This window comes from Pagrus major, chromosome 3 (genome assembly GCF_040436345.1).
Source record: "Pagrus major chromosome 3, Pma_NU_1.0".
NCBI lineage: Eukaryota > Metazoa > Chordata > Actinopteri > Spariformes > Sparidae > Pagrus > Pagrus major.
Window position 1 is genome coordinate 12,016,023 of NC_133217.1, and position 21,326 is coordinate 12,037,348.

A 21,326-nucleotide genomic window follows, 5' to 3' on the forward strand; every position below is an offset into this window, starting at 1 on the left:
GGATTGATTTAGGAGCACTTTCCCACGGATGGTATATGCAACGAGAGAAATACAAATCTTCTGTTTCAGTTAAAACGTTATTTATGCGCTACCTGTGTTATGGGCGCATATGGGTCAAATCAGTGTCTTGCTGTGCGTGCGTGTGCGCGTGTATCTCTCAGTGTTGGATGCAGAAATACTCAGTGCATCAGCTTTTTTTTTTTTTTTTTTTTTTTTACTGTGACACACCATGGTTCAATTGTTCTAGGCTTCCCTGCTAACCATATGTCAGGGCTACTAATGTTCATGCCCTCTTATATCAATCAGATCAGGCTGAAAATGATTTCTTGGTATAAATTCAGTGAGAAGAAATAAAAGCACAGATGCACAAAGGCATAACAAAACATAAAGAGTAAACATGAAACAAAAAGGTTCAGATAATATGAGGAGAAATGTAGAAAAGCGTTGAGAATGCTGGAAAAAAATCTCTGCATGTCTTCCTGGAATAAATTGTTAGCTCCATGTTGCATGTGTTGTATGTTGTTTTTTTAAAATCAAGCAATGATAAGAAATTAATGCAAACAATTAAAATAATTTAGAATTCTACCAAAATGGATAATCATTTCTATGCAGGCCCTTCATTTGAACAGGACGCACACACAGAAACACACTGCCTTCTTTTCGGCTTTCCACAACCATCCACATAACCGAGCTGGCATCTGCAAATCTGCAGAATAATGACACAAATAAGCCCCGTTACGATCCCAGCTCAGCCTGTATCCCTCCCTGACCGCATTTTGACTGACTGAACATATCGAGGAATTATTTTTCAAACGATTTCTCATTTAGCTTGTTGTCTTCTTGCAGAATCTCCATGAAGGACCCGGGTGACATTTTTTTTTATTATTATGGATGTACCCACGCAGATGAGAGGAGGGGAGGAAGGCCACCCGAGAGTTTTACTTCACGTCGAATCAGGAGGAAGGGAAGAAAAAAAATCTAGTGTTTATTCAATATTTGACCCTATCTGGGGCCATTTTCTTTTTTTAAAATTTTATATTAAATATGGCCTCTGGTTTCACATCATTTTGTGTAAGATTTACCAATTTCATGAATGCTTTATTTTGTTTAGCTACTTGACATTTTATTATTAACCTTCTCTTGTATTTCCAATTGTCAATTGTTTAAAAATGTGTTTGTATATTTTGTATGATCACCCCTACAATTCTGCACCGTCATGGAATATATGACAACAATAATAAAACGGAATAAATGCAAAACTAGAAATATATTTTGACATTTTTATTCAAGAAATTGTCCCGGGTTTAATTTCCGATGTGTCCAAATTAAAACTACGAGGTTTTGCTGCGTTTATATTTTCAATTCTTTTTATTTATTTCTTCGAACTGGAGCAGCATGGAATGTGTGACATCAAAAAAGAAAAAAAAAATGATGATGTCTGTTTTTTTTTATTTCTTCAATAAAGAAACTGCTAACGTGTGTCCTTCTTTCCACCCTTATTGCATGACTGATTGATTTTACATTCACTGAGAAAAAAAAAAGAAAAACACCTCCTCGAAGAAGTAAAAATGGAAACATAGCTTGTGAGAGCAACGTGCTGCTGCTGCTGCTGCTGAGGAGCTGCATGTATGGGCAAGAAAATGGCCGAGACGCTTATTTTCCACCAAACCTTCTCCCCACACAAAGATCGCAGAGGTGTCAAATAATACTAAAGGACTCTTTTATCTTTACACCGAACAAAATAAATAACATCAGAAAGTCCAATAGAACAACACAAGCAAGGGAGGCTGCTGTGTAAGCTCATGACCCTTGTTTCTGAAAATGTATTCCCCTCATAAATCCCAACTCGTGGCTCTTCTTGAAGGATCCTTTCACAAGTGCAACAAAATGCAATAAAAACAAAACAACAACAATTCTTCAACTGCGGATAAATAAAAGACGGACAAATTCACATTAAAATGAATAACATATGTTCATAATACCCTGTTTGAGTTTCAATTAAAAACAAGATTTAACAAAAAAAAAGATTAAATAGGCCTATGCATATACTGTGCCCCCCTCCCTCCCGCTCTACAGCCCAGATAAATGTCTTTGTGAGACAATGACACGAGCAAATAGAGAAAAAATTCAAGCAAGTCGTGATTATTTATCCTACGCTACTTCACACATCAAACTATAGAGAACATAAACAAAGGCAGAGAGAAGGTGGAAGCCGTGAGGAGGCGCGGAAACAAAGCAGTAATGTGTCTGGAGGTGGGTAAGACAATGGGCGGAGTGATCCGGGCTGCGCCACCGCTACAGATGAGTCAGTTTGGGCGCTTCCTGGATTCTTCCCTGAGAGTAGTGCGGCGTTAGGTCTGTGTACGTCGGTGTCGGATCACACACTCCGTGATGCTGACTGTTGCCCATTGTGATTGCTCCATTGTAGTCCATGTTTGTGGACGGCGGGTGCGGGAGGTGGGTCAGACCGAAAACGGAGGTCCCAGAATTGGGCATTGAGTCGATGTAACCTCCGCCGACATAAACAGGGCTGCCCTGCATATGCGTCCCGTAGTTGCCATTGCCTTGGAGAGGATGCGCGTCATACTCGGGCGTGGCCGAGTCGGTCCCGGGATACCTCTTCTGGGAGGGCGGGCAGTTGTTGAGGGAGCTGTTCAACGGAGGGGGATATGACGTGGCCATACCATATGCGTTTTGATGAGGTTTATTGTAAGACGTCGGCGACTGGGAGTCATAAGGTACACTGTTTACAAGAGAATGCATAGAGTTGAGGTATCCTCCGCCTCCACCGGAGGCCGGGCCCACAGGACTCCGAGGGGACTGTCCGCCAGGGGAAGGCATCATCCCGACGCCTTTCTGATCCTTCTTGTATTTCATCCTGCGGTTCTGGAACCAGATCTTGATCTGTCTCTCTGTGAGGTTGAGCAGGTTGGCCATCTCCACCCTCCGGGGTCTGCAGAGGTACCGGTTAAAGTGGAACTCCTTCTCCAGCTCCACTAGCTGTGCGCTGGTGTAAGCTGTCCGGGCCCTCTTCGATGCTGCTGACCCCGGAGGACTCTTGTCTCCGGGGCAACTCTCCACTGTCAGGGAGGAGGAGAGGAGGGTGTCAATCAGTAATCCATTACAGACACACACACACACACACACAGAGAGAGAGAGAGAGAGAGAGAGAGAGGTACAGAGGCAGAGACAGGAGAGTGAGAGTGAAACCCTGTGACAACAGCTGATAACAGAACTTTAAACCATCAAGAGGGGGTGGGGGTGGCGAGCAAACAGTTTACTAGATAAATATGTCCTGCTTCACTACTTAAATAGGGATTTTATCATCGACTCGTTCCCTCTCCCCCCTCTTAATGTACGCGCATGCACGTGCGCGCGTCCTGTTGCAAACATCACAACATTTTGATAAATCTGCTCCCATCTGCAAAGCACAGGGGTTATCATGAGGGCTCCATAAGACAATTAACAATCAATGTATGGACACTGCGCCTGTGCGCACGCTACACTGACTGCAAAGTGGGAAAAATATAAGTGGAGAATAGTAGGTCAATATCTGATAGGGAACCAGGTAACCTCAGATTTCCTACTAAAACATTTTGACCCTCATCTCCCCCCGTAGTCACAGAGTAGCACACGCGTAATGCAAACACAAGCATTATGTATTCCTCAGGGTGCATAAAGCAGCTCGCTTTGCCCTCAGTGATAAGCCTCCCCCCTTTTCTAAGAGGCTGGAGCTTGGCTGCAGAATAGCAAGGTGTTGGTCTACTTACCGCTATGGCAGGCGGCCAACACTTAATAAATTTCACTACCTGTCGCCCAAACGCTGGAGCAAAAGGAATGCAGCATGACATAACCTGACCCATTAGGTTATTACAGAGATGAAAGAGGAGTTAACACGAGGAGTAGGAGGAAGGCCCGTGTATGTAGGGCAGAGCCTTGTGATAACGATTATTATTGTGTGATTATTAATCCATGTTTGGAAGACTAGTTAGTTTGATGTATAAAGAAGATAGGGAAACACGTGTTTTAAGTGCAGGGTTATTGTGCATAAAACGTGCGTAAAAGGCTTTTCATAAAACCTTAACGTGTTGTTAGAATTAATGAAAACACCTTCCCAAACATAAATCACAATAAAGCGAGACACACTGCTTTGCATTTAAAACTCTTCCTGCAGAAGACTACACATAACTTAATTAGTAAATTACCCAAAGATTAAAAAATGAGAGCGCCTTGGGAAGGCAAGCATCTCTGAATTTTAAGATTAGAGTGTTTATTTACACAGAGCCAAACACAGAACCCCACCCTGACCCACAAAGTTTTCCTTTAATCAGAAAAGCAAGATCTGGCTTGCGTCTGTGCGTAAAGCGTGCGTAAAAGGGCAGCAGGCGCCATCAGCTCTGACTGTAGACGACTACCCATAACCTAATGAGAAAATTACTCTTTAATTTACAAATGCATCATTTTTAAGTTAACTGTATGCAAAGAAACACCCCAAACACAAATTCCGCACCGTGACCTACTGAGTTTCTTCACTTGAAACAGCAGGATTTGGCTTGCGTACGTGCGTAAAACGTGCGTAAAAGGGTTTCCATACATTTTAGCATATCAACGTGTAATTAAACACAAATAAAGACATCCTCCAAACAAAATTAGAATTAGAAAATCATCCACCTAATTTTCAACAAAAAAAGGTAATTTGAAGAGGAGCAAGAGGACCCACCAGGTTTTCCTCCCATCAAAACTGCAGGATCTGGCTGTGCGTAAAACGAGCCTAAAATATTATCACTTTTGTCAAAACACCTTAAAAACATAAATCAAACTGAAGCCACACATCTTTTGCATTGTCATTTCTCACTGTCGAATACTACTATACTTTCATTGAAATATCACCCTGAAAAATTTCAAAATAATACAGTCATGGGAAGATCTCTGAAATTTTAGTTTGGCTCTCTGTAAATAAACACCCTCCCCAAACACAACCCCCCACCCCACTCTGACCCACCAAGTTTCCCTCTAATCAGAACAGCAGGACAAACTGAAACAACTGTTGTGTGCGTGTTTGTTTGTTGTCTCTACGGGAACATTGTGTGATCAGTGGAGATGCATGTTTACAGTAGGGACAGGTCAGCTGCGGGGCACAGGGACAGCAAATGGTGGGATCTGCTTCTAATGTTGAGCCACATAATTCTCCTACAGTCTACAACCTCATAGTAGATTTTTAGTTTACAATGTTTGAAGTGTCATTTCTGAGAATTTTCATGAAGATGTGACTTGATTTGGATACAATAAAGGTTACACTTGAACATATACTCTGCCTGCGTCATTTTTTAAATTATAAATATATATATATTTGGCTGCAGTTCCTGAATAACTTCAGGCTCCCCCAGAGGAAACAATATGCACAAATAATGTAATATAATACCACAAACCACTGACTCAAATTAAAGAGTACTTGACCCTGACAAGGAAAAAAAACTGAACTTTATAACCTTCACAGGGGTATTTGTCCGGTTTAGGTTCGCCCCCTCCCTCTCTGCCTCACCTCTTACCATACCACCCCTCATGTATTGTGTCCTCCCTCAACAAAACTTATGTAAGTTTCTGGTCAGAGGCTATCGCTTTGTGTGTGTGTGTGTGTGTGTGTGTGTGTGCGTGTGCGTGTGTGCGTGTGAGTGAGTGAGTGTGTGTCAGCAGCAGCAGCAGCAGTGTTTAGTACCTGAACTGGAGCTACTGGCGGGTTTCTGCTTGGTGTTCTGACGGGATTCCTTCATCCAGGGGAAGATGTGTTTGCCGCGAGCAGCAGAGGTCGGGGAGCCGTTCTTGGCACTGGGCTGGCTGGACCCGTTGCTTGTGTTTTGGCTGATAGCACCGGGGGATTGCGAGGGAGGGGGTGGGCCTGACACCGGCACCTGCGGTTGATTGCTTTCGGGATGAACCTTAGACTGCGCCGCCTGAATGGCTGTGGTCCTGTCGCAGCTCTCCGCCATCTCCCCCGGCTTCTGCAGAGCCACGGAGCCGTCAGGAGACTGCAGGGAGCAGGCAGGTCGATGGTACTCACTTTCCACATGAGAGGCCCGGGGATATTGGACCTGATTGGCATCATAACTGAAGCCATTTGCGCTTTGATATGGGTAGCCACTGTAAATTGCGGAGCTGTCGTAGTAGGTTGCCTTTTGCATCTCGCCGTTTCCCAATATTTATTTCAGAAACTGACAGGGTCTTGACACCCTTGTAGAATAACATTGGCACCCCGTGGTCACGTGACGCCTCTCCGCCAATGGCCTCCTCGGGTGAACCTAGGGTTACAAGAAGCACTGTGAGGAGAAGAAATGGTGGCGATCCATCTTACTTTTCAATACAGGCCTGACACTGGAGACTATGGAAGCAAGATAGGGCCAACAGTTCTGTAGACTATTACCGTTTACCTTATGGCTTACACAGGGCACAAAGGCACGCACTAACCTTGTATTACCATCTGTGCCAAACCGCATAAAAAAAACAACCTTTTCAAAAGCTTTTCACATTTCCAAATACATTTTAGGAGCTAACAAGCAGACGCGTGACATTTTAGACCTCTGGGTCTTTAAACAATGAAACTAAATATAAGAAAAGAAAATGCGGTTAGGTTTCCTAGAGAAGCGTGCTATAGGAGAGGCTTATTAGCGGGTTACCACACAGGAAAATAATGTTTCTGTTACATTGTTATTTTACCAACAGGCCTGTCAACACTGTATCTAATTTCCTCTGTAGCTGGTGGGAATATGTCGTGTATCCCACAAAACTCTTAACCCATTTTTGTTTCTTCAAAAATAATCTCCCTTCACTAACAGGATAGAGCCCAGTGCGCTGTGCCTCCCCGGCCACCTGCGTAAAGCATAAACAACCGCATTCTCTTCTTTTTCTTTTGCATGCTGCAAGATGAATGGGGAGGGCCACGAGGAAACCTGAAAAACCGGGCGGGCGTCCGTGCATCTCTATGACCACGGTGTGAACTTTTCCTCGCAGGCCCATAATAATGACTGCTGTCGGTGCTGTCTGCGCGGCGGCGCGGCGCGGTGATATATGGGAGGTCAGCGGGCCGGGACGGCCTGCTCGGAATGAGCGGCCCGGTGAGCAGCCAAAGCCCGGTACTACTCAGGCGTACAGAAACCTGGGATGGCACAGCGAGAGCCTGCGCCATAATTCACGCAGGTAACCACGGGGGTCAGCCTCGAAGAGATTATTGGGGAAGCTATAAAGCATAATAGACACACGGGTCATCTTTTATAATGTGGTAATGAAATAGTGGAATATTTAATGAGGGCTCCTTGTAGTTAAAGCACTGCCAGTAGAGCCAGCAAAGCATAATAATAACAACAACAACAATAATAATAATAATAATAATAATAATAATAATAATTAGCATAAGCTTTAAATAAGAATAAAAAATACAAAACAATCTATAAATTGTCCTCGCGCCCTGTTCATTTGCTTCTACAATCACGCGCTTCTATTGTCTGCACCACATTTAATCACTACAGTCGGACCAATGAAGGGAGCGGATGATTTAGAGACTAAATAAAAACACTTTTATAGAAACTTTTTTAAAGAATCTAAATAATTTGATTTCAACCCTAACTTCTCAATTCTGACTGCTTAATCTAAAAGGCCCTGGTGTCACAGTACAAAGTGACCCCAGTAATAACCATTTTATCACTGGAGGCTGCACTGAAATGATCACCTATTTATTCCACAATCCATAGGTAAATCATAGTCCCGGAGCAGACACATTACTACGTAAATACATTTCCATTAAATGAGCACAAAGAAATGGAAATGAAAATGTCGAGCAGCTCTGGCTTTGTGCAGCCGTGCATAACAAGAAGCAAATCAGTCGAAAATGAGCCCTGAGCTTGCCCTCAACGCAGCTCAACCGCAGAATGAAAGAAGGTGTCTTCACTATATCTGCACTCACGATGACCTGGAAAAGATATCAGAAAGCTTTGTGGTCTATATCTCCAGGCGAGCCACTGCGATAGTCATAAATGGCAGAGAAAGAGAGACAAATGACAGACTGGAGCTCCTCTAACGCGGCGCAGCCTGCTCCACGTTAGAGAAATCTGGCTGCCTGACTCTGTTGTGTGAACTCTTCCTGAACCGAGATCTAAGTCATACGGTGATAAATCACCGCGCGACACACAAACTCCGCCATTTACAACCGAGGGGAGCCTATTTCTGGCCTGCTTACCTTATCCTCTGACGACGAATGCAGAGCACCGAGCGATATTTTCTCATTCAGCGACGAAATCGATCAAAGCAGTAATCCAGAGGAAAAAAGTTTAAAGGCAGGGCTGACTGTGTGAAGCAGCAGCAGGAGCAGCGGCAGACTGCGCCCTGCCATACAGCAGGCATTAGCAGCCACAACAAAAAAAAGAAAAGGGAAGAGCCGTAGAGAAACCCCTTTCCTTTCTTCCTTTTCTTTTTTTCCCCCTACTCGACGTGGATGGGTAAACCGAGATTACGAAAGCAGGCGTGAGCAGTCGGGTCAGCGAGATAAGACTTATCTGGTCTCAGGATTGAATTTAACGTCATGCTATAGAGCAAATGCCAGGGCTTCATAGCAATATTAAAGGCAGCCAAGGCAATGCTGGACTATGTGATCCTTCACCAGTACCATGCAGACACCAGTGAACTGCCCCGAACCAGAGCGTCACCATAGACAAAAAAAATTATGCAAATTAAGTAGCGCCTTGGAAAGCCAGTTCAAATCAAGTGGCTGCTTCTCCTCCTCCTCCCCCAACCAAATGAGGCAGCGCGTCTAGAAAAAATAACGCAGCGTTGGAAATAGCAACGCGAGGCCATCCTTTAAGAGTTTTAAAATCTGTTTTGTTATTATTTACTCCTGCAGTGGGAATTATGAGCCCGGTGGATGAGATGTTGGAGTGAGAGGGAGAATACAAAGGGATAATCAGCCGCTGAGCATGCTGCATTTCCATTTCCACGGGACATAAAGGGCTTCTATGCACGGGCTTAATCATTAACCCGCATTTTTTTGCACATGAGCCTCAATCTTTTGGCACAAGGACGCGCAATTCGTTTTCATCCCAGCGCCAAGGTATTCCACGTGCCTGCACGGGTTCCTCCATGAGAAAATACAACACCATATTTGTTTTTTTTAAGAGACTAGAAAACACATCAACTTCACATCAAAGCCGTAGTTCGGTGTATATCAAGGGAAAAACCCCACCGGGAGCAGGGTGTGAGAAAATGGGGAGAAGTTTCATCACCAAAAGGCGAAGCGGAGGACATGCAGCGAGGAGCAGGGGAGAGGAGAGCCGGCAGCTGGGGGGAATCCCTCTGGCTTCTGCAGCCAAAAGAGAGAATGGGAAAAATAGATTTATGTCCTCTCGAGCTGTAAACACGTCCACAGCTGCAGCTTCTGGGACAGAATTCAATGACACAATTTTTTTAAAAGGTGGAGCACACGGCCGGCGTGGGAGGGTGAGTGGGACAAAAATTCACGCGTGAGGATTTTTTTTAGCTAACTCTGCTTTTTTCTTTTCCAAACCAGAATAGTCTCCTTGTATAATTATTTACTTCTTTGTGTTAAAACGCTGATTCGTCTCTCTCTTGAATTCGGCCCTGTGCGGAGGGTTAAATGTCAGTGAAGGTGGTGTTGGTGCGTAAAAAAAAAAGAAGCCTTAAAACAATGCGAGGAGAAAACAAATCTGAAATGTTGCTAAAAGAAAAAAACATTTTTTTAAACTTCAGTGCAGCAAACTGTAGCAGCTACAAGCAGATGGCTTTCACAGAAAGTAGTTTTTGAAAGGAGCGAGGCACCGCTCCAAGAGCTGCGATTCCCCTCGTCACTTTTATAGTGACAAATTACACCACAAAGACAAGTGGAGGAGAAGGAATTATTGCTCTCGGGCTGGTCGTATTGCTGCTACGAGGAAATGTACAAGCCATAAGCTGCTGCTTCTTCCCTGCGAGTGCTTTGGTGGGCGTGTGTGGTACTTATTAGAAATTGAATAAGGATATCACCATCAAGCGTTCATAACACAAATCAATAAAGATATATGGACTTACCGGAGGCAGTTCAAGGTGTCTCGGAGACCGTGCGATGGCCTGAATTCACTCGGCTGGATTTCTGCAACGAGGAATACATGTTTTTAATTTCTCAGAGGAACATGCAACCTTTTAATGTTTCCTGTAAAATATATGAGTTTGTTGGTTAGTGGAATTTATTTTCCAGGCGCTCCTTGCATGGCTAGAATAATCAGTCTTTTGTTATTGTGCGTAATTGTGCAGGCCTTTTTATAAGATGGCGCTAAATAGAAAAACCTGGCAAATAGGTTAACTCCAATCTAGAATGTTTCGATTAAAGTATTTTCAAGATGGTTATTTAGGTCAAATTTTTAGATTTAACAGCAGGCTTCAAGTCTTTGTGGTAACGTATTAATATCGTTACAGCTTCACGCGAGACATAAAACGTAGATTCCTTTAAACATTTTGCAGCAAAATGTCAACCAAAAATAGGAATACTAATATTTTAAACACAAGACCATCAGACAATAATAAACAAACAGCAGAAATAAAAGCCAAAGTGTGAAGATTCTTCTCAAAAACAATAACAAAAACATGATATCCAAATATTCCTCTCCATCGGCCTAAAATCACTAACAACATAAAAACAGGCCTATGTAAATATCCTGTTTGTTCTCTCCCTGCTGCATTTTCTCCACACACGGATCGAACAGTCATTAGCTCTCGCGCACCATCTTCCCCAAGTCCCCGCGCCCATAAATCAAGCAGGAGCGCCGTGACCTCACCGCGGCCGCGCGGGTCCTGGATGGCACTCCGTCTTCCATTATATCCTCGTTTCCCTGGCGGAGCGACACAACCCCGCCGCTTTCCCCCCTGCTTTATATGGAGCCCATCTTTGATGTATCATTTACGCACAAAAATAAGAGAAACGTAAATACACGAGGTGTTTTTTTGTTGCACCTCGGAGCGGCCGCGCGCTCTGTTTGGGTTGTTTTTTTTTTCCTGGAAGGCGATATTTAAATGGCCGCTTTATTTACAAACGGTTGCGCGGGCCTGTTTATCCAAATGTCTGCTCGTGTTATTAAAATGTGATTGAAAGAGAAATATTTCACTCTCAGCTGCTCCATTCTGAGTTCTCACTGAAACTAATAACAGCTTTGATATGATGCTCAGCCTGGGAAGCATAAAATGGCACAATGGCTGAGTCCTAATGACCCAGATTGATCCTTAAATGCTAACCTACATGTGTTGTGTGTGGATTCTGTTGGCCTGTTTATGTATCGCTTGATTAGCGGTGATAAATATGAAATATTGTCCTTTAAGTGAATATCGATAGCTTCTTTGCTACCTGTCTGTTTCCTCGCCCTGCAAAAAAAAACCCAGGACCCCCTTTTTACTGACCTCTGGCTCGCGCAGCAATAACTCACGACAGTAATGAACAATCGGCGGAAATACCTCAAAATAAAATCCATCCTCCCAAAGCTCGCGCTCTGACTCTGTCCGCGTGGAAAAACATATCCGTCCGTGACAGCAGTATAATACATCCACAAACCCGGGATCGTCTCTCTGTCAGCCTGCCTCTGCTTTTCTTTTGCTCCCCTCGATAAACACAAACTACAAAGCCCGGACTCCCCTCACGGAAAGTGGGGGTAACCCGCATATAATCAGCATCATATGGCCAGACCAGGGCTCCGGTTTTCTTCCCCGTGCCATAACATCGCGCTAGTATTATGCGCCCTGCTCACGTGACGCAACGTCAACTTAAATCCCTTTTATTTGAGCCCGTGAATCATTAATGGAGGCAGTCATTGCCCCTGAGGAGAAACGGATCAGTTTGGAGGGAGAAAAAAGAGGGCTATGTGACACTGCAATGTATCTGGCAGAGGAGCAAGTCTCTCGCAGAGAAGCAGCTTTTCCACGTGTCGCCCATTCAGAGCGAAAGGCTGCTCTGTCAGTTTTAAAGTGCCATATATTTGGAGCCTGTTAGCGGCTGAAAGAGCTAATCCTGCCCTTATTATGCTGACTTTCAAGTGCAGCTCCGAGCCCGAGCAAGAAGCTGAATGTTTTGCACTGCGGCGTGATAATTCGCACTATGTGAGATGGAGAGGGCTTTCCCTACAAAACACCATTTAAGGCTGGCATAATGATTCCACATCACTCTCCTTTCTCTTTCACAAACCAGCCAGGGCTACACAGAGCTCTACTCAATATCGCCCCCCCGTCCTCAGGTCCCACAGTTTAGCTGTAGCACCACTTAGTCAGACTCTGGATCTCCATCAGCAAAAGCCTGCATGCTGTTGGCCAAATTGAGAGGAAAAAAGTCACACATTTACCTGTCCTACATAAGGAGGCTGTGCGTCCTGGTGGTCGAGAGGGGTGCTTGTCAGTCAGTGAGCGGAAAGTGGAGGTGAGGGAACCAAAGAGTGGCTGCTCGACCCCGCTGATCACTACATGGACCCCCATTCGACCTACAAGCGCTTACGCGTTTCCTATGACCAGCTGAGTAAAATTACAGGTTTGTGCACGGGGAGAGTGTTTGAGAGGGGGGGTGAGGAGGAGGGTAAAGGCGCCAACTAACCCATAATCCTGCTTTAGTTTGCCTAAACCTCTATTAAAATTAATGAATTCACATCCAAATGGTGAGACATCAGCCACTCCAGGTAGCTTTATTGCCAAAGTCCCACAGCCCGGAAGAGCTTCTCTCATCTCGGCACCGTTTGGCGCTTGTTTTCCGTCAACACCGAGCAGCGGGCGTGGAAAAATCCCCACCACAACTATTAATCATTCGGGGCGGACATAGACAGCATCCCACTCCCACACCACCAGCCTTTGTCCTCTCAAGCTACAAGTTGAGCGGTAAACTTTTTGAAGACAGGGGCAGAAGCAGAGCAGCTCTTATTAATTCACCTTCAACACTTGTTAAACTGAAGACAAGAGGAGGAATGTTAATGAGCAGGGCTGAACATGACGTTTTGCGCGCAGGTTTTCGTGAAAATTAGACTATTTCTCTTTTGTTAAAAAACAAACAAAACAGATGTGTGTAAATATTTTGCTCTTTTTTAATTTTCTTCAGTTACAGATGTGGAGCTGTCACCGGGATTTTATGGCTCGACATGACCGTGCACTAGAAGCTATAGTCCCTCGTCGCCTTTCGCCACCGCACCTGAACTCTTCCCTGACCCGGGCAGAGGCACAGAGAGAGTCGAGTGAGGAGTTATTTTGGAAAGCAAAGGCCCTCAGCTGGTAGCCTACTTTTACACTTTTTGTTGCACCTTTTTTTTCTTTTCTTTTTTTTTTTTTTACAAACTCTCCCTTGGCTAAAAAGTTATAGTTGATTGATTATATTTTAAATCTCAACAGTTTTTGCATTAAACAAATGTTTCACAGTTATGTACACAAATCAGGGCTCCTTATCGCTGTCAGCGAGGAGGAGTTAGAGAAGCAGACCTCTGGATGTTGGCCAGACGGCGGTCCATATCTTCCCACAATGTTGACACTCGGAGCTCTTAACAGCCAGGCTTGGGTTACCGATACACTCAGCCGAAGATAACTCTTTCTGCGAGGTTTACACCGGCCAACATCAAGGCTAATGCGAGAATCAACGCTTCAGCTGACTTGGAGCCATCTCTCATGGAGGCAGACGGACGAGGACGGCGTTGGTTGTTTGCGTTAAAGGTGGTTGTAATAAAGCTATTTGAATGTTCTTGTTGAACTTGCTGGCTCTTTATTACGACAGTTACCAGATCATACATGTTGTATTATATTATATTACATTGCTTCTGTGCAACAGCTCAGTTACATTGGGGAGGTAAGATAAAAACAGCCTAATAACACTGCTGCTGCTAAAATAATACTAATAATAATAATAATAATAATAATAATAATAATAATAATAATAATAATAGACACATTGTTGCATAATGACTTTGTTAATGTTTAACTTGAGTTTAAATAGACCATTGTGCCCCCCTCTCATTGAAAAGCTCTTTGAAGCAACAGATAAGCTGTTTGCACTGTTGCTGCTATTTAATTTCACTTTCTCTCATTTGTATATCGCCAGAATAAATGTTGGCAGTGTGCTTTTCTGCAAAACCACAGATAAGTTAAGACTTTACGCTTCTTAATGTTGCAACTTTACGTTTCTTTAGGTTAGATTTCCAGCGTTACTCCTGACACAACGCTGGATATATTCAGCAGTGAAACGAACCTACTCATTAAGTTGGAAAAATAGTCAAAATAGTCAAAATTCATACAAACAGCAGCTGTCTTTGAGATCATACAGTATTTTTGGAGGTTAACTTTCCAAACATGGAGGCAGAGTCTTGTTTCTGTATCTTATTCTTCATATCAGCTTTAAGTGACTGTGTTTCCTCATACCCCCCAAAAAAGTTTCCTACACTACATTTCCACCTCTGCAGACACATGTTTAATATCTAGTCATTTTACACACATTTGCAGAATTATTTAGCCTGATAAAACATATTTTAGCACAGTGAAGGGTGAATTTTATCATCCTAATTTGTCTGGTTTGCAGATTTAAGAAGTTATGAAAAACTACGCCTGCTGTCTTGCGTCATATTAACTTGAAGTCCTAATAAGATATAAGCTTCAAATATCGTTTATACATAATGTTTAAGCAACTGTTACATATTATATCATGTGATAAATGTATTATTGTAAAGTAATTTTAGAAAAAATTGCAATCAAATTCAGAAATTAGATTTCTAGGTTTTACAACAGGCAAAGTGCGATATTAATAAAGCTCAGGCGCTCTACAGCCACGTAGAGCTGGACAAGATAAGATTATATCACAATTTCCATGAATACGCGCCACAAGATCTTAACGCAAACTCCACATCCGGGATATTTTACACAGATTTTTTTTAAGATCTCCAAAAAATTTAAGACAAGAAACATCCAGATCTACTCACAGGTCATGACGGTCTGTGTCCAGCGGACAGAGTTCTGTCAGGGGAGAAGAGATCTGACTCGCACCCTGCAGAGGATCACTTCAAAATGAAAATAAGGCAGATTTTCAGATCTATTTCTGACCCCGGGGCATTCATTATTCAACAAGTCACGTGAACGGGCGAATTAAAATTTCAGTACATTGGAAGTGACCTCTATTCGCGAATCAAATGACTTGACATCTGTAATTTAACTAGTTGGACTTCTTGGAGTCTGCGCAAAACCGGTGCCAATCAGCCTCAACGCCATCTTCTGCACGGCTTCCATGTCTGCAGCGAGTGCTGCACAGACGGCTGCATGGCGCCTGCGAAGAGGGTTTCAACATTTCTGCAGGATTATTTTTTTCTCATGCAAACGAATTTGCCAATAAATGTGAATGAAATATGCAACAAAACGGACGAACAAGGATTTAAAACTTAATGCATAAAATGTGCGTAGATTCTGTCTTCTGTTGAAATTTTGCTGGATGTCAGTTTTATTTAATTTACGATTAAATGCATTGCAAACCCATTCATTATGATTATTATTGGCATATCCATTGGGCATAACCATCAGTGCCAAAACATACTGAACATCATATTAAATTATATGCACAATACCAGCATGTTTCAGCTCATATCTGCCCTCTCTACTCGGTCTGACAGCGGTGTTTCTGTGATGAATTGCAGAGGATCTGTCTCTAGGAATAATTTTGGGAAAATTCATGGCTCAGATTCACACCTAAACACCGTTTTTGTTTCCGCGCCGTCGCTGGGTAAATCTTAAAAATGGGAAGAAAAAGCTCGCGGAGGTCTCAGCGCTGATGTATGATCTGAACACTGTGTGTGTCGAAAGGTCAGGGGTCAGAAGAAGTGCTCTGAGGCGGTGATTGGCCAGAGCCGATCGTGTCCCCTGGTTGAACTCTCTATTGTTTGGATGTAGCAGGTAGTGACCAACACTCACACCCTGGTGCACTGAGGTTGGCTGCAGATCTCCTCATAATGGCGAGTGAGAACAATATGTGTGGCCGGATACATTTAACAATTCGGGGTTGGTTTGATTCCCGTGTCAGGAGCAAAGCCTGCAACACTTGAGCAGCTGATATCTGCCTCCCTAATATGAGCCACAGCTCGTCTTTATCCGCGAAAATACGCATGACGTTCATGCGCATTTTACGGATTAGAATTTCAGCCAGTTGAGCATTAAACGACTTGATGGAATCAGACATATAAACGCGTTTCAGGCTATTTGTTGGATACGGAACATACTTCACTTTGAATTGGTTACACATATGAAACACCTGGAAATGTTGGAACCGTTTCAATCTCTGTAAATCTAACTTTAAGGGAAACTTTACGCACTAGTTAACCCTCTCTGCAAATAACATTAAATATGGTACATTTAGTTTTATTCTCACTGATAAAATTAAAACGACATATAAGATATTATTCAAGTGTGGTGGAGTAAATTATCCAATGCTCGGACGCACGATCACCATTTTACGCACGCATCTCCAAACACTGGATAACAGATTTAAATGTTTTAAATTAAAGAAATCAAAAAAATAAATGAAATCAAATAGCATAAAAATACATTTTTTGAGTTTGACTTTACAATCCCCAATTTAGGAATCTATTTAAAAAATAGAGGCACATAAATGCATTTGGCACGTCAATACGCGCGGCTTCAAATAATACATTTTACGCACAAACCAAATCCATACTTGCGATGACAAAACATCCAAAGCCGAGTCAGCCTTATAAGTGAAGTACATATTTATTTCACAAGGACAGATTGAGCCTAGGCTAGCCTACATCACAACGGTCACTACTGAGACAACACATACAAATATTCACAGTTTAGAACACAGCACAACATGGGACGGACTAGCACAAATAAAACTAGACCTCATACGACACCGACGAACAGAATTCTACTTGACGAAAAAACCCTTTTGCTTATTTGTGCCTTCATTATGATTTTGCCTATGTACATTTAAATGTGAAAGTCACCTGGACTACATTCAACAGTAAACCAACCCACTCAAACACACAAACTACACTGTTACTCTGACTGATGCCTTACCTCTATAACAGCCGTCTAACAGGCATCTAGAGTCTCGCTAAATATCTTTCAAGTATATTAGAGCTTTCCATGAGCAATAATAGAAAAAAAATAAACAATAATCAAAGAGAACATAGAAAAATGAGTTCAAACTTACTTTTAACCTCACTCAATTTTAAACTGTAATGATACATTTTTGATCCAAGTCCTACGTTTGAATGTGCGTTATCCTTCTTTCATAATAATAAACAAATATATAAACACTTCAGTTGCCACCGTGGCAATTAAAGGTGAATTTCAAGCTTATATGAGGAGGGCGAGCGGAGAGGGAGAGGGTACAAAGGACGTGACAGGGGCCCAATGGCAGAGGGAACACCATGTGTGTAAAATACTGAGAATCGGTCCATCAAATTCCACTTGTGTTATTTGCCATCTCAGTCTGGATTGGGGTTTTTGTGGGGTTCAAGCACTATAGACCTGCGGTGCACGGCGTGGGGACAAGCTGCTGGCCTGTTTTGATCTGCTGCTGCTGCTGCTGGGCCCCCGAGGCTGAGGACGAGGCCGAGCTGGACGAGCGGATCTTGGTGTTGGGAAGCTTGTGCTCCTTCTTCCACTTCATCCTCCGGTTCTGAAACCAGATCTTGACCTGGCGCTCGGACAGACACATGGTGTGCGCAATCTCCACCCGCCTGCGCCGGGTCAGGTACCGGTTGAAGTGGAACTCCTTCTCCAGCTCCAGAGCCTGCTGGCGGGTGTAGGCAGTGCGGGACCTCTTGGGCACTCCTCCATTGTAACCGGGACTGACTGGAGGGGGGGAGAGAAGAGCCATACACAGGCAAAGCAAGCAGGTGTTACAGGGTGATAGCGGTTTTATTCCAAAGCTATTTAGTCCGTCCACTGGACACATTACATGCGAAAAAAAATCTATAAAACATGTCTGGGTTTGGTGGGAAATCACAGCCGCCCTGTTTATTTTACTATCTGCCCTGTTTCAGTTTACGGACATGACCTTAATGTGGAGATGCCGAGTGTACAAGCACTCGCATCCAGGGACAGATCAAGCTTAGAAATGATTAACAAAAACAGCGGGGTTGGATATTACAGTTTGGCTCGGCTCCAGTGGTGGAGGTAGTTTGGGTTAAAAAGCAACAAAGGCACATGGCCCCGACAGACGAACACAGGCAATAAAATTTACGAGGGTCCTTAATTACCGACCCTGCTGCTCGATAGTCGTAAATTGCTGTTGTAAGGGCTGCTACTAGTGCTGCCTCAATGGGCTCGCGTGTGTTCCAGTGGCTGTTTTCTCACTGGTTCTGCTGTTTAACCGTGACGATAACTCACCGTTGCTAACGTGGACCTTTTTCATCCAAGGATAGACCACCGGCTCCTTGCCCTTCGCTACGCCGGGATAAACCTCACCGGCGAGGCTGCAGTCTTTGCTGGCATTTGCCCCTGCGCCACCGTCTGGGGCCGCGGTGAGGCGAGGACCGTGGCTCTGTGGAACCGGCTGCGGCTGTGCGTGGTGTCCTTCGCCGAAATCATCGAGTCCGGTGGCGGGGACGTTACCGTAATCGTAGCCCGATTCTGTGTAGTTTGACCTCGGATAGGATGGCTCGTTGTGATGGGGGAAGCCCGTATCTTTTGGCCGCTCGTAGTAATCACCAGGGTTGGGGATGTATCCGCTCTGCTGATATTCGTCGCATGGAGGAAAGGACGGCTCGATATAGTTGGAGTTTATCAAGTAGGAACTCATGGTCATTAATTTGTGAAGTGCAACAATACTAATTTTTATCGCGCTGTCGTTTTTCTGATCTCCACAAAACCCTCCTACTCCCTGTCAAATGTACAAAGTTGCCTGGTCACGTGTGAAGCGCCACCAATCACCGCGTGTCCTGTGGGCATCATGTAAACAGGAACCAATGGAAAGCATGGCACTGGTACCACCAACACTGCTCGCGCTGGCTTACGTTGGTGTTTTCCTTATTAAATCACAGTATATAAAGCAAAACCAATCAACTAACTTGTTTACTGCGCGGGGCCAAAGTTATGTGGGTGAGGCTTTTCCTGCATGTGGGAAGAGGGAAAAAAATCCATCTCCTCTGATACAGAAAGTGGAAATTCAAGCCCTGAGAAAATAAAGGTTATCACAGACAAAAGGCTGTTTCTGATAGGGAGGAGAGTGTGTGTGTATGTGTGTGTGCGTGCGTGTGTGTTGTTGTTGTTGGAGTTGAAAATGTGTTAAATCTTAATGAAGAGGTGAACAGAGACAGAAAGCACACGCCAGCACGAGAATGCAAATCTTAATGTTTGGTGTGAGGCTATTCAAATGAGCGAAAGAGAAAACAGCGTTGGTGCACAGGCGTCCTGACGAGCCGCTGCTCTGTCTGCGGACATACAAGCCTCACAGACATGTGCATCAGAAAAACAAAATCAGCTTTTCATACCCGTTTGTGACACACACAAGCAGCAGAACACGCTCACCTCTCACGTTGCACAACATAAGACCCTGCTTCATTTTTCCTCTAATATTCCCAGAACATATCAATAATTTCAGCCATTTTTTCCTCTCTGTTTGTCCTTTAATACCACACGAAACTCATCTGGCTCAGACCGCACGGCCATCACATATTATCACATGTAAACCATCCTAACACTGAACACACACATGCAGGACAGAAATCTTGCTTTATAGCCAAAACAAAGCGTGAGTATTTGCAGGAAGAGATGCCAGAATTTCTCTGCACAACCTCACATCCAGCACAACTTTCCAATTCTGATGACATTTTGAAACGCCTGTTTTTTTAAATATAAAAAACCTTCTCCACAAAACAATTTGCCAACATTTTTGTACAAATCTGCAAAATGTTAAAGGAATCTCTCATGCGCCTCCTGCAGTAACACTGCACTGTCAACCAGCAAGGCTCAGAATATAATATTGTCATGTGTTGCAACAGTAGGAAAAGAGTATTAGAAGTTTAAAGATGGAAATATTCCAAGATAGAACAACAGCAATAATAATAACAAAAATAACCACGACTATAATTATAACCATAGCTTTTAATTGTGTTATTTTAGGGAAATAAATTCAGGATAATCTGTTCAGACTCATATACATTTAAATATAATAATAAAAAATTATAAAAAATGTTGAGACTTCATGTTTATAAGGTAGAAAAAATATCAGTGTCTTACCGTGCTCCTCGCCACCAGCCATCACGTCCAGCTCGTGTTCCCCCTCCATGTCCGAGGTGCCACACTGTACCCGCGTCCCTGGAAGATGCAGCAGCTCTTCACAAAGCTCATCCACACTGTCCACGTCAACAAGGCCTCTGCATGGAGAAACAAGAGGCCAAACTTCGGAAATATTGAAAGCTTTCTTTTCTCTCCTTTTTTTTTCTTTTCCTTTCTCCCTGGTCGCCCCCCTTTTTTTTTCTTTTCTTTTCTTTTCTATTCGCTCCTCTAAACAGAGATAACTTCTGCCTGACCCCCGAGTGACACCGTTTCCATTTTGTTTCTGATTAATCTTGCCCATTGACAGTCTTTGTTAAACAACAAGGCGTGCCCCTTCTTTCCAAAGAGGCGACATTTTCATATCTGTTAGACGCAGTGACCTGGGGTTCACCCCGGACTTGGACTTCAGTTTTGCAGGGGTCCGTTTCAGCTATGGGGAGCTTGAGGAGGGGGGGGGGGGAGCACTTAGCGTGGGTCAGCACCCAGGAAGGTCCCAAAGGATTTATAAAAATGTGCAAAAGAGCCTCCAACTATCTTTAGAGTAAGATTTGTGGAAGAAGGGGATCTAGAACTACACAGAGAGCAACATTTCTTTTTTCTCCATTATTAAACCTCTAGTTTTTACCTCTAGGTGAATTCTTCTGGGGGTTTTTTTTTCAGGCCACCTCAAAAGATTTTCTTCCATGATAGCACACTGTTGCAGTGAGGCAGAGCTGGTACTATCTTGTGTATCCAACAGGCTTCCTCGCACCTTAACTCATTGTAAATGGCAGCTGATGTTACTTTCCTCCATATATCCACTGTATCCGTGCGGCCAGGAGACCACCTGAGAGGCTATATGTCAACATAATGTCAGCGGTAAGACGACTTCACCTGATATCTAAATTTACAGTCTGCTGCCAGTCTATTATATATATGTCCTGTATAAATATGGGCCAGATCAGCTCGGCTATTATCCACTTACTCCAAGTTACCCTTGCGTGAATAACGGCTATCTGTTTTTACAGGTCACTCTACTTGTTGATATGGACCACTTTTTCTTTCTTTCTTCCTTTTTT

General features: G+C 43.5%; 2 protein-coding genes and 1 long non-coding RNA gene across 5 annotated transcripts; 1 reads left to right on the forward strand and 2 right to left on the reverse strand.

The window, feature by feature from the left end:
• Positions 1-1,303: 1,303 nt before the first annotated feature.
• hoxa3a (homeobox A3a) lies at positions 1,304-20,408 on the reverse strand. 3 transcript variants are annotated; one of them, XM_073463146.1, is made up of 4 exons: positions 20,230-20,408; positions 10,069-10,129; positions 5,717-6,296; positions 1,304-3,080 (listed from the first exon to the last, which is right to left on the reverse strand). In XM_073463146.1, the coding sequence occupies exons 3-4, from the start codon at positions 6,177-6,179 to the stop codon at positions 2,296-2,298; spliced, it is 1,248 nt and encodes a 415-aa protein (XP_073319247.1). In that variant the 5' UTR covers positions 6,180-6,296; positions 10,069-10,129; positions 20,230-20,408; the 3' UTR covers positions 1,304-2,295. The 3 variants fall into 3 exon arrangements, with proteins under 3 accessions (XP_073319247.1, XP_073319248.1, XP_073319249.1); XM_073463147.1 differs by lacking the exons at positions 10,069-10,129; positions 20,230-20,408 and adding an exon at positions 8,228-8,291; XM_073463148.1 differs by lacking the exons at positions 10,069-10,129; positions 20,230-20,408 and having other exon boundaries at positions 5,717-6,311.
• On the forward strand, positions 12,942-13,729 carry LOC140994004 (uncharacterized). The gene is made up of 2 exons (XR_012178700.1): positions 12,942-13,269; positions 13,414-13,729. It is a non-coding gene; the product is annotated as an uncharacterized lncRNA (long non-coding RNA).
• Positions 16,731-18,805, reverse strand: hoxa4a (homeobox A4a). The gene is made up of 2 exons (XM_073463157.1): positions 18,379-18,805; positions 16,731-17,841 (listed from the first exon to the last, which is right to left on the reverse strand). Exons 1-2 carry the CDS (start codon positions 18,794-18,796, stop codon positions 17,507-17,509), a joined length of 753 nt encoding a protein of 250 aa, XP_073319258.1. The 5' UTR covers positions 18,797-18,805; the 3' UTR covers positions 16,731-17,506.
• Positions 20,409-21,326: the final 918 nt, after the last annotated feature.

Bases quoted from the DNA above. Each gene is read 5' to 3' on its own strand.
- hoxa4a (XM_073463157.1), bottom strand. From the start codon at position 18,796: ATGACCATGAGTTCCTACTTGATAAACTCCAACTATATCGAGCCGTCC. The intron at 17,842-18,378 runs GTGAGTTATCGT...CCCCCCCTCCAG, and splicing joins AAAGGTCCACGTTAGCAACG to TCAGTCCCGGTTACAATGGA.
- hoxa3a (XM_073463146.1), bottom strand. From the start codon at position 6,179: ATGCAAAAGGCAACCTACTACGACAGCTCCGCAATTTACAGTGGCTAC. The intron at 3,081-5,716 runs GTACTAAACACT...CCTCCCTGACAG, and splicing joins CGCCAGTAGCTCCAGTTCAG to TGGAGAGTTGCCCCGGAGAC.